Source organism: Anguilla anguilla, chromosome 15 (genome assembly GCF_013347855.1).
Source record: "Anguilla anguilla isolate fAngAng1 chromosome 15, fAngAng1.pri, whole genome shotgun sequence".
In the NCBI taxonomy this organism is placed as follows: Eukaryota; Metazoa; Chordata; class Actinopteri; order Anguilliformes; family Anguillidae; genus Anguilla; species Anguilla anguilla.
In genome coordinates, this window is record NC_049215.1 from 26,919,314 (window position 1) to 26,931,630 (window position 12,317).

The 12,317-nt window shown below is 44.2% G+C and overlaps 1 protein-coding gene across 1 annotated transcript; it reads right to left on the minus strand.

The window, feature by feature from the left end:
- Positions 1-2,818: 2,818 nt before the first annotated feature.
- mab21l3 (mab-21-like 3) lies at positions 2,819-10,279 on the minus strand. Its single transcript, XM_035394640.1, has 6 exons — positions 9,868-10,279; positions 8,980-9,120; positions 8,119-8,410; positions 5,385-5,566; positions 4,657-4,851; positions 2,819-4,007 (listed from the first exon to the last, which is right to left on the minus strand). Exons 1-6 carry the CDS (start codon positions 9,913-9,915, stop codon positions 3,774-3,776), a joined length of 1,092 nt encoding a protein of 363 aa, XP_035250531.1. The 5' UTR covers positions 9,916-10,279; the 3' UTR covers positions 2,819-3,773.
- Between the last annotated feature and the right edge of the window lie 2,038 nt (positions 10,280-12,317).

Sequence of the window (12,317 nt, forward strand, 5' to 3'; positions counted from 1 at the left end):
ATCCCGGGTAAGAACACTGCCGTTGTACCCTTGAGCAAGGTACTTAACCTGCGTTGCTTCAGTATATATCCAGCTGTATAAATGGATACAATGTAAAGTGCTATGTAAAAAGTTGTGTAAGTCGCTCTGGATAAGAGCGTCTGCTAAATGCCTATAATGTAATGTAATGTAATGTAATATTCCTAAATAAAATTACTTGCATAATTAATTGCAGTTACTCATTTGCATATGCTCATGTTCCCCACCCTGCCCTCTTACACACAAAGAAATTCACACCCTTGTGTAAACCTGCACCCTTATCCCACTACCCCCACTTAACACCTTCACACAAAGGAATCAAGGGGGGTGGACATTGAGAAATAGATACCTCTTTTGTAACATCGCCATTGACCAAACAGCTTATCGGTTTCAACCTTAAAACCATCTAGCTTTCTCTGCTAGGAATAGTTTAGTTTGCTTGGAAATGTGGAATTTGAAACCCCTCCCCCACCTCTCTTTTTCTCTCTTTCTCTCTCTCTCTCTCTCTCTCTCTCACACACACACACACACACGCACTTTTCTCATCTGTGATTCACTGTAACCACATTCCATAACCAGAAGTGCAGCAACCCTCTCATTTGCACAGCCCTCATTTTGAGAGGGCAGGCGGCGTGAGAATGACGCCCCTCAGTCATTAAAATTATTATGAAAGCTGCAAAGGAACAGAACAGGGCTGGCAGACATAATAATCACCATTGTCTGTTTCTGCCTGCGGTTTCATCCAGCGATGACCCTTGTTACCTGAGGACATGCTTGAGATTCTCATCAGATTTCACCAAAAAGCCTTTCCTGAGACGCTTCCTTCACTGAAAAGGGACTGAAACTGTTGCTTTAATGACTGCTCATTTGAGCAAGTTTGCACAGGGAATGGATTACAGTGTGACAGAATCACAGTGTGGCACAAAAGCCGTAAAACAGTGAAAAGGAATTGTGGGATAGACATACTATGATATGACTGGGTCACAGTGTATCTGGTTAGCAATGTCTATATTTTACAATCGTTGGATTATTGTAGGACTGGATAAACTTTTATGAAAATTTATGTGGGTCTGGATTTCAAAATAGAACCGTAGGGGAGTGTTTAAACAACAGTATTTCTGGAGTGCAGTACTGCTGGATTATAGTGCGAGTAAAGCAGTGTGAATGGGTGACCATATTGCTGGATTATAGTGTCACTGTCAATTTCAGCCACGCAGCGGTTTGTTAATGGTAAGGCTTTATGGTATGACAGCAGCATCTAGTGGCTCCTTTTCTCATGGCTTCTGATTAAAGTTTTCCCATCGCCAGCAACACTGATGGCCAGTCAACTGCTCGAACGTCTGAGTTACAGGAATTAAAGGCTCACGTACCACCTCAACTGAAATTTAATTAATGATGTGCGTATTTAAGTCACGTTCTGGGCCATGAAAAGCTGTTTATCAGTGGGACGCAAAACTGCTTATGCAGGAAGAGAATGTTGGCAAAGTACATAAATAATATCATATAAATAAGAAAACACCCCCCCCCCCCCCCCGCACCCCAACGTTCAATTTCCCACAGAGCGACCAGACATTCTGCGGCCTGGATTGGGGTGTGTGACTTCAGCTGAAACGCAGCTGAAGTGTAACGTTTCCGCAACGTTGCGGCAACGCTTCGGCCAGGTCACCCCGCGGCTGCGGTGCCGAGACCTCCCCCCGGCAGGGCTCCGTTTCGGGACCAGTTTACATTCCTCTCCCTCCTGCTCACCGCTGCCCCCTGCTGGGCTCAGGGCCGTCACGCTGAGCAGCAGATGTGCTTTTATTTCAAAACAAGGCCGGGATGGAAGGGCCGACTGCAGCCGAATGAGCAAAGTCATTCATGTTCTTGTCCACACCTGAGTTTTTAGCATGATGTACAGTGAATTTTATGGGATTGGCCTCAGATGTGTACCATCGTGATCCAGATGCAATAAATAAATAAAAAATGTAACCAAAAGATCTAAAGCGGAGTTTGGGACCAGACAGTCTCATGATGACCCCGAGGTCAGCCATTCGGAAAGTGGCAGAGCGCCCAGAAGATCTCTTTTTAGCTGTGAAATTGTAGGAAAATGATATGGATAAAACAAATAAATATTAATAAGCTACGCTATATAGTAAACCCTATCACAAAACATAAGAAAATGCAAATATTGCAACTGACACATTACACTGCAAAAAAGATATCAGGCAACTTAATCTTCATCTGCAAAAGAAAAAAAGAAAAAATAATATTAAGCTGGTATGCATTTTACTGACTGGCTGCACTGTACTGAAGTGCCCTTTCCCAAACACTGGTATGGCCTTTGGATTCAGGCCGAGGCAGCAGTGTCCTTGGTTTCTCTCATGATAAATGACACCTTTGTATTCAACTGATCTAAGTTCTCGTTTCAAAGCCTCCTACATTCACAGCTGCGGTGTGAGGAATTCAGTCAGTTTGCACTGAGGACAGAAGCAAACTGAGCTGCAAACTCCACGTCAGCTGCGTTATAAGTACCCTCATTGAGAAAGACTTGAAACCGTCTTGAGTCTCTCTTTTTCTCTCTCTCTCTCGCGCACACACACACACACACACACACACACACACACACATGGATAACAATCATTACATGTGTAATTTCAACTTCTGGGAAATATGAATATCAGGTCACACGTATGCACAGAGCAATCACTGCTACGTTCATCCTTCTTTCTGCATTTATTTACTTAATTTGTCAGATACCGTGCACAATGTTTAACATGAATTTTATCATTTGATGTACATTATCACATTCAATAAAAGGTCATTTGCAGCTACACACATTGACACAACGTATTTGGAACTCCTATAATCCCTAAAAATGAAGCATATACATTTTCTTTTTACAGTATTAAGTTGTGTTGTGTTTCATAAGGAACGCTTCAGAGGCCAAAACCTTCCAGTAAACTGAGAAATGCACATGGATTTCCGGTCTTGCTTTTTTCTGTACGATGAGAGAAGTAACGGCTGCGTGTCGAGTTAAATCAGGAGCAGCGCTGCTGGTCAGAATAAGTCACAGCACACCGCAGGGGGCTCTTACAGAACAGCTGTGTGCATGACTACCCTGAGCTTAAGCCACAAGCGACCACATGCCCACAAACATGTAATCAACATATAGGGGACAGGGTTCAGACAGCATCTCACTAATTAAAGGAGATTTCAATTAAATGCATTGCAACACAAGGGCTGGAATGGAACAGCTGTGTGCGTGATTGCTATTAGCAAACCCTTTCCCTGACAGGCAACCTCACACAGATGATTATAGCTACAGCACAGGGAGACAGAGGTTAGATGTGTCATCACTAAGGAAAAATTCTTAAAAGCAGACAGATGAAGGATAGCACTCCTGTACGGTAAATGTAGCTTGGTTTTCACCTCAACACTTGGACAATGTTTCACTGACTTTTCACCACAAAAATGTTCACAGGGTATTGTGGAGTTGGTGGTTTGGATCCATGTCTGTGGACAATGGAGAGTATGTTAAGAGTTGGGGGCTGACTATTGAATGCAGGTAATGGTGTCATTATACTGTACATATCTCCTGAGTAGACAGAGAGAGGAGGGTCAGTGGAAGCCATGTATCTGTGCATAAACAGCAGTAGTGTAGAAGGCTGAGTGCTCAGCGAATGTAGCATTTCTCCAGTTTGAAGTTTGGGTGTCAGGGGGATGTAAATGTCATGTGCTGGTTTGTGCTGATGGCGGGTACACTGGAGATCAGGTGCTCAGTGGATGTAAATGCCTGGGTTGTTGAGGAAATCACATATCTTCTTGGTCATGTCATCCAGCTCGTTGGTGTTGGTGTACTTGAGCAGGTTGTAGCCGCGGACAAAGTAGTGGCGGAGGTAGCGCTGGCTCACACACTTGTGGAGCTTCTTGGCCAGGCGCAGTACGCTCTCCCTCAGGTTCCTCCAGTGCTTGGTGCTGGGGTACTTCTCACAGGTCCAGAACAGCAGAGTCTGTGTGTGTGTGTGTGAGAGAGAGAGAGAGACTTCTGTTGTGTCTGACTTAGCTTGCACCACATTCAATGTGCAAGGGGGCTAATAGTTAACTGGCTCATTCAATACAGACTAATAGTTAACTGATTCATTTAATGAAGCCACTTATTTCATAACGCAAGTGATAGTAATGGTGAAACCTTTTTTTCTTTCTAAAGATTTGGGTTTTTTTGTAGGGGGATTTTTGGAAGTACAAATTGTGTCTTTGTTCACACTCAGTGCAAGAAACAATGCAGCTACAGAATGTGAAGAATCTGAGGAACCCTGGCCAACTAGTGGGACAAATACACATGCATCCTGCCACAGGAGACAGCCAATAGCAGAGCAGGGGTGTCTATCTGTGATGCTTCATCTTGGCTGGAATCGGGCCGGTGCTTGAGCTGAACACTTTCACTCAGAGGTGCCACTAGGGATTTTGGGGCCCATGGGAAAATCTCACAATGGGCCCCCCCACCCCAGACCACTCCATCCTTGCACAATTACAGCACTAATTGTTGAGCCCCCCCCGATGGCGGCCATTCTTTTACTGACAGGGCTACTCAGAAGCCCGTGTGAAACGGATGTTGTGAGGGCTTGTGGGTAATCTGTGATGACATTAGGTGAACCCGACCTGTAGATGGTAAGCAGTGATGGCAGGCTTGGGGCCCGGACACCACTCCTCCTCTTTCAGTTGACGAATCACGCGATAGCACTTCCTGCGGCATCCCCCGTCCTCATCGATGCCTCCCAGCAGCACCTGTTCTGCCCGTGAGAAGGACAGCAACCAGTGATAGTTGGAGGTGGCCATCAGGTTGAATCCAAAAGACTGCGTAGAGATAGAATCGTTTCACACATGACACCAGTGCGCGCCACGGTCAGGCCTGTTCTTTCTCAGTGGTAAAGCTGACTGTATGCTACTGGACAGTCACTGGACAGTTATAAACTTAACATGTTGTAATGACTGTGGAAAATCTCTGAGGCAGATCGCACAGTAGACTTAACATATTTTAAAGTCAGAGGAAAATCGCTGAGGATGATTAAGCAATAGACTGAGCATGTTGTAATATCTGTAGAAAATTGCTGAGGCTGATTAAACAATAGACTGAGCATGTTGTAATATCTGTGGAAAATCACTGAGGCTGATCAAACAGTAGACTGAGCATGTTGTAATATCTGTGGAAAATCACTGAGGCTGATCAAACAGTAGACTGAGCATGTTGTAATATCTGTGGAAAATCACTGAGGCTGATTAAACAGTAGACTGAGCATGTTGTAATATCTGTGGAAAATCACTGAGGCTGATTAAAAAATAGACTGAGCGTGTTGTAATGTCTGTGGAGAAATCTCTTTATCGCCCACCTTGACGCAGCGCGCTCGCTCCGCAGTGGGCCACCGTTTCAGCAGTTTGGGCCAGCGAGCTTTTTTGGGCCAGCAGTTCATCATCTCCACTGTTGGAACCAGCTCCACCTCTATCTGACCCTCTGATGTCTCCACGGCAACACGGACTACAGACCCCCCTGTCTCCAGTATGCAGACTTTACCTTGGACGGTAGAAACAATATTCCTCCTTTAATTCTAAATATCTTGATGTGAAGCACTCACAGCACTATAAAGCATAAAGAATATTCATGCATAAAACAAACAAAAAAAAACCCAAAACAAGACCTTTCAAAATAAGCTGTATTTCCTACAAATAAATATTCAACAATATATGTATTATCGAGAACACAAATGAAAAGACATGCATGTGTATTTTAGCACAGAAAAAAGGGGAAAAAATGCTGAAATAAGAGAAAACAATTTCTTTCAGCATAGGGAAACAGCACCCCCCTTGTCACTACAAATGTATCATGGGAAATTGGTCACCTGACCTTCTCAGAACTCTGCTCTGTGTTATTCTTAAGTCACTGACCACCCTAGTTCCTTTCACAGCTGTTCTGTATTCATGGGGGAATATGTACTTGGCATAACTCCATATCTTGGCCCTGTCTTCACCTAAATGTGTTTATGTGGAAGTCTACAGCCCCATGCAAGGTTGATATATGATCATATGTTAAATACCTTGCGTGTAGACATTTTACATTTTCCCATTGTATGTATATTGAATAAATTGTTTCCAAGTCATTCCTGAGCCTGGTGGCCAAGGAAGATTTTACAGGATTGAATCCCAGGTGAGCCACTGCTGTTGTATCCCAGAGGAAAGTACATTTATTCCTATAATAAAATATGCAACTGAATAAACAGAACACTTTTTACGTAACATTATCTATGCTACGCGTGAATTAACCTGGACAAGGACATTAGCTTAGCAAATACATAGTAATGTAATGTAATTGGATTGCGTGTGGGCTGTCTGTTCTGGCATGTTATGTAATGGTAAAGCAGAGAGGTATGGACGTTTAATTGACACCAACATCTGCTGGATCCATGTGTTAGTGAAACCAGCATTAGCCTCTCTCTGACCCGCACGCACGGCAAATATATGGATTGCGTATAGCGTTAAGCAGCCTAACAAAGCTCATTAACACTGTTCAGAGGAGCGCACACGGCAGGTCTGCGCTGTGGTGAGAAGTACTTTCGGAGACCATAAAGGGGGGAAATAAACGAGACGGGCTGCAGTTTGCTATACTGAGCATGCCCAGTGAACCTGTACATACCAGTAAAGAGAGGCTGGATACGCTTTCTGACTCAGACATTTATTCAGCAGGGTCCGTTTCCATTATGCTGCTATAGGTCTGCACGGCATTCACGCTCCATTTCCCCCTGGCAGGCAGTAATGGGTTGGGGCTAATTAAACCAGCATACAAGTGGAATTAATCCCAGATTGGCCTTCTTCACCTACAGCGTGTGCTTTCCCAGTGCTCTGACTGCCTTTTAAATCAGGTGCCGTTCACCTAACAGGGGACACCCGGCCCGAACTGTGTGGACTTTCAAATCAAATGAATGGACAAACACCCCTGTTCATCATCTTCCTCTGCAAATTCACGCCCGGACATCTGGCTCCTCAGAGACTGCTGCACTGGTTGCATTGAGAATCTGATGGACTGCGTCAGTCTCACAGCAGCTAGTATTGTGTAACTTGCATATCCTTTATTACAATTTAGTAATTTAGCACGCCCTTTTACACAAATCGACTGTGCATTTTATATGATATGCTTTTGGCAAGACTTTTACAAAGTATAAAACGCCGTAAAATAATATTGCAGAGAGCAGGTGGCTAGTATTTGATTAAAGAGCTGTTCTTCCAACCAGCAGCACCTCCACACCAGCACACTCTGAATGACCCAAAGAGGCCAGGCTGGACAGGACATAATTGGGCAGGGGTTCTGCTGCCTGTTCTTAGGAAGCAGCTGTGACTCCCATATTCAGGAATCGCAGCGTTCAGTCAGGATCTACTGACGGTGCTGTTTTTCCTCACAGCCTTAACGTCAACACAGCCTCCGCTGCCGCAGCTGAACGCTCGCTCGGAGCTCCATCTGTCTAGTGCTGGATATTAAAGTCCTGAAAGCTCTTCTGGCTCAAAATGGGATCACACATACCTCAGTCCCACTGGATTTACAGAGCCCATGTTTATTGCCCACATGATGGACCGTTGCAGGCGATTCACAGCAAGAAACCATGTTTAAACTGAACATAAATTCTCATGACATTTTGTTCAGGTATTATTTACAGACCCAGCTAATTGCATAACATGTGGATAACGTGTTTATGTTATCTATAATACAGTATGTGCCACATGAAATTCATTCAAAATGTGCTCCTGTAGAACTAAACAATTTTTAGTTGCAGTGATTTATGCTGTCACTGTGTAGAGTTGTTTTCTGAGTGTGTAGGGCTGTTTTGGTGAACGTGTTGGGCTGTTTTTGTGAGGGTGTTGGGCTGCTGTGGTGAGGGTGTAGGGCTGTTTTGGTGAGGGTGTTGGGCTGCTGTGGTGAGGGTGTAGGGCTGTTGTGGTGAGGGTATAGGGCTGTTTTGGTGAGGGTGTAGGGCTGTTGTGGTGAGGGTGTAGGGCTGTTTTGGTGAGGGTGTAGGGCTGCTGTGGTGAGGGTGTTGGGCTGTTTTGGTGAGGGCGTAGGGGTGTTGCGTGACTCACTCGCCAAGGCACAGGCCTTGATGGCCGCCTTCAGCTGCTCTCGGAAGACGTTGACCACCTTGGCGGGCACGATGTCGCCCTCCATGGCGACGCTGCCGTCGTGCCACTCCTGGGCGGGGTTGTGGAAGCTCTCCAGCTCCAGCCACTGGTGCAGCTTCTCGGGCTCGCGGACCGGCGAGAGCAGCCGCGAGCCGCTCAGCGTGTAGTAGCGCCACTGCCGCGTCCGCCGCTCCTTGTACCCCGTCAGCCCCCGGACGGGCACGGAGATCAGGATGAAGGTCGGCGTGAGGACCTGGTGGAGATGGCCAATGAAAAGATTTGGTACTTGCTTTGGTAGCTAGGGTACACATTAAAATGTGTCCCCGTTGGACTCACATTTACTCCGTTAGAGTTGAATTAACACTGGACATTGTTATTCTTGTTTTGACCAGCCTACATTTTATACCATAGACCTCACACATTATACATCATGTTTATATCGAGTTGCATTGCATTAAAAAAAAAAAAAAACACAAACCTGATAAAATTCCTCAGGTGTACAGTAAGTGTCAAACATGGGCACTGGAACCTAAAAACATCCTGGTCACAAGACTAGCTGGTTAGGCAATACCTGACAGCTCTGACTCAAGCTCACCTGGATAGCTGGGTTATTCGCACATTTGCCCCTCAGTAGGGTTGCCAACTTGGCCACTAAGGCCGGCTGATCCTGAAGACGGTAAGACAAATAAATAGATTTTACTGTGTTTTGCATTAGCGAACTGGCATTATTATGGCATCAATGTGATCTAGCGCATGACGGCTAAGGAAGAGACATTTAGAAAAGTAATATTTGTGAAGGCGCGTATTCAGGAGACATCCTACTTTGACGTTGTCGCTGTGTATGCCTGAGTTGGTGATGGGCTGGAAACGGCCATCCTTGATGCTGATCTCAGTGGTCAGATCTTTAATGATCTTCTGCACTTCCTCTACTGTTTTCAAAACCTGCCGGTGTCTGAGATCCACCTGTGCAGAACATACCATGGGGTAACCACAGAACAGGCCATTTTCAACCATACTCTAATAATGGATTATTATATATTACTATATTATAATGATGATGGATCCACCAATCACACTCCACCGGCACTGAGCCTACACAGTAATGAGAAAACAGAAAAAAGTAAAGTTCTACTTGACTTGACTTGAACAGAGGAATCACCCTGTCATACCTATATATCATTATCAAATCGCTGTATTCCAGTATGATCTCTGGAGGTATACAAGCAGTAAAGAAGATATTCAGAAGATAAGACCAGCAGCAGAAGTGAGCATTAAAACAGCAGAGGAGGACGACATAGCTCAGGAGGTAAGAGCGGTTGTCTGGCAGTCAGAGGGTTGCCGGTTCGATCCCCGCCCCGGGCGTGTTGAAGTGTCCCTGAGCAAGACACCTAACCCCTAACTGTTCAGGTGAATGAGAGGCATCAATTGTAAAGCGCTTTGGGTAAAAGCGCTATATAAATGCAGTCCATTTACCCATTTACCAGAGGGAAAAAAAAGGGGAATTTGTTGCTCACAATAAAACAGGCTTTGTAGGCCTTATGTATTTTGCAAGTCATTGACAGTGCCAGAGCAACAGATATGCCCCCTATTTGACTGTTCATCTAAATGCCCCCACCTCCTCCCACACCCTCCACCTTTGTGCCTTGTGCATTACATACGCTATTATTGTTTCACACGAATGTGCTGTATTGATTATTGAGAATCCTTTACCTGGTTCTGTAGATAGTTGTCCAGGTCCTCCTCAGTGAAGTCAGCCATTTCACTCTTACTCTTCTCCTTCACCCCACTAGACTTTTAAATGACTTTGTGTCCGTGTCTTTCTGCTGCAACGAGCGACTTCCTTCCGATAAAAAGTATTTGTGTATGTGTCCTCTTATTTTTATTTTTAGTTGGTCGGCAGAACCCTCTTCACAGACTGTGTTCCCGTCCACTCTGCTGCGATACTTCATGTGACACAGATTAACATGAACTGAGGGAAATGTCCCGCACACAGCCATTGATTTCACCCCATCGATTTTGGATGCTCAAAAAGGCCAGTTGTCCTCCAGCCCTATGGATTCAAATGGGGAATTCACAGTTAAATCCCTGTACGTGTGCATGTACACATACACATGTATGTGCACATGTGCAACCGCAATGGATTTGGGACACAACTTGCATTGCATGAGCCCTGATTATTATAGTATAAAAGTATAAAAGTAATATTTTGTTCATAAGCAGAGTGAGCATATAGCAGGATCAACAAAATACATGAGAACTAGCACGTGTCATCATTGTGAGCACTATGATGAGGAATGGAGAGGAAGTGCCTTTTGGACACTGACCTCATTTTGTTTTATGCTGTCCGTCACATTCAGCCAGCCTATCCAGTGAGCCGTTTTTAAGTGATGGGGGCGGCGCTGACACGCCCACTTTTCCATCGGTACTGTAAACACCCCGAGGCGTTTACACAGAAGCGTGCCGTTGTGTCAAGGCAAACAGACCCAGGATCTCACTGACCGTAAACAGCTCTGATGGCTTCATCACTGTGGAGCCTCCATGTAATGTAGCTTTTTCAGCCATTTCAGATGTTTGCAGGGTCAAAGTCGGGGTGTGGGGGCGTGTGGGGGGATACCTGGGTACGCTGTCCCGGACCCTGGGGGAGGAGGGGGAACCCAGTGGTCTCTAGTAAATATTATTGTCCGGGACCCAGGAATAATATAATAGTATAATTTTGTCCCTGCGTTGTGGGAGGACCCGGGAAAAATATAATTATATAATTTCGGCCTGGGCCAGAACAACCGGCAGCCCTGGGTGTTCTATTTCTTGAATGCCTGGCATGGTTTCAAAACTAAGAGGAGGTATTGTTGCCAGCAAAATTGGTATTGATTGGTATGCTCATAACATTTGATATTGATAGGAGTCACCAGCCACCAACATCACTGTAGCCATTGTCTTGGCCATGACTTAATGCTAATGGTGGACAAAACCTTGATGAGACACCAGCCATTGTGACACACAAGTGGCATGTAAACTGAAATGTTTATGTAAACTGAAATGCTGAAACATGAATGCTGTTAAAATGACAGATTTACTTGGTTGTTGTTGTTGTTGTTGAATGCTTCCATTGCATAAACGTTGCCAGCATTGGAAATCGACACACTCTATTTGTAATATAATGATTTCTCAGGCTTACTAGTCAAAGTGTAACACTGCTTCGCTACAGTTAAACGAACACATCTTTTTTAACTCCCAACTGTAAAACAAGCATTCCATTGTTTTATTTATAGCTGAGATTATCATATTGTGTAACTAAGATATTGTTGAAGCATTACAATGTGTATCTGTGTGATTGTGTGGGTGTGTGTGGGGGTGGTATGTGCCTGTGTTTTCCTACAGTCCCTTCTTTAGCAAATCATGAGAGTACAAGTAACACACTACCTCCAACTTGGGGAGGTAACATACATATTCAAAAGCAAGATAAAGACAGTAAAAATCAGTAATCCCATGCCAAAAGGACTTTCAATTAAAATATCAAAATTAACTGAAATGAACAAACAACACACGGATCAAATTGATTTCATTTTTTCACTTTTGGGAATTGGTAATCCATAAAGTTTGTTCTATATGAATTTAAGCTGAAACCTACAATTTTTTTTCAGGATAATGCAGTCAAATCTCACTGGTGTAATCTTGCACTTGTTTTTCTTTTTTCAGAATGGAAATATTCAAAGAGTTACCAATATCACAGTCTACTTCTCAAAAGGGAAGATGTAGTTCCATTTTGTATTCGTATCGTATGTCTCTGTATTACAACTGTGCAATTTCCTGCTACCCTTAGCTATGTTTGATGTTTATATCTAGCCAGGGTTTCTCAAAGACAGTCCAGTTAAAGGGCACATAATAGTAATGCAAAGTGCCAGATAAAACAGGAAATTGGAACTCAGTATCAGGTTCAGACACGGCCATTGACACTGTGGACTTACCCCTGGCCTTTCCCACCAATAGCATTCATTTTCTTTACTGATTTGTATTAAAACGGTCTTCAGTTTTGTTCATCTTGCTTTCCATGTCCCTTATCTAGATATATGAATCAGACATCTTATGTAAACTATAGCTGGATCTGAGCCAGAATAATTGAAGTTAAGTCATCTGTTTAAAGGAGCCACAGCAGTGTCTGT

Coding starts and splice junctions, on each gene's coding strand:
- mab21l3 (XM_035394640.1), bottom strand. CDS start 9,915: ATGGCTGACTTCACTGAGGAGGACCTGGACAACTATCTACAGAACCAG. Junction 9,121..9,867: donor ACAACTATCTACAGAACCAG/GTAAAGGATTCT, acceptor TGTTCTGCACAG/GTGGATCTCAGACACCGGCA. Junction 8,411..8,979: donor TACACAGCGACAACGTCAAA/GTAGGATGTCTC, acceptor CATCTCCACCAG/GTCCTCACGCCGACCTTCAT.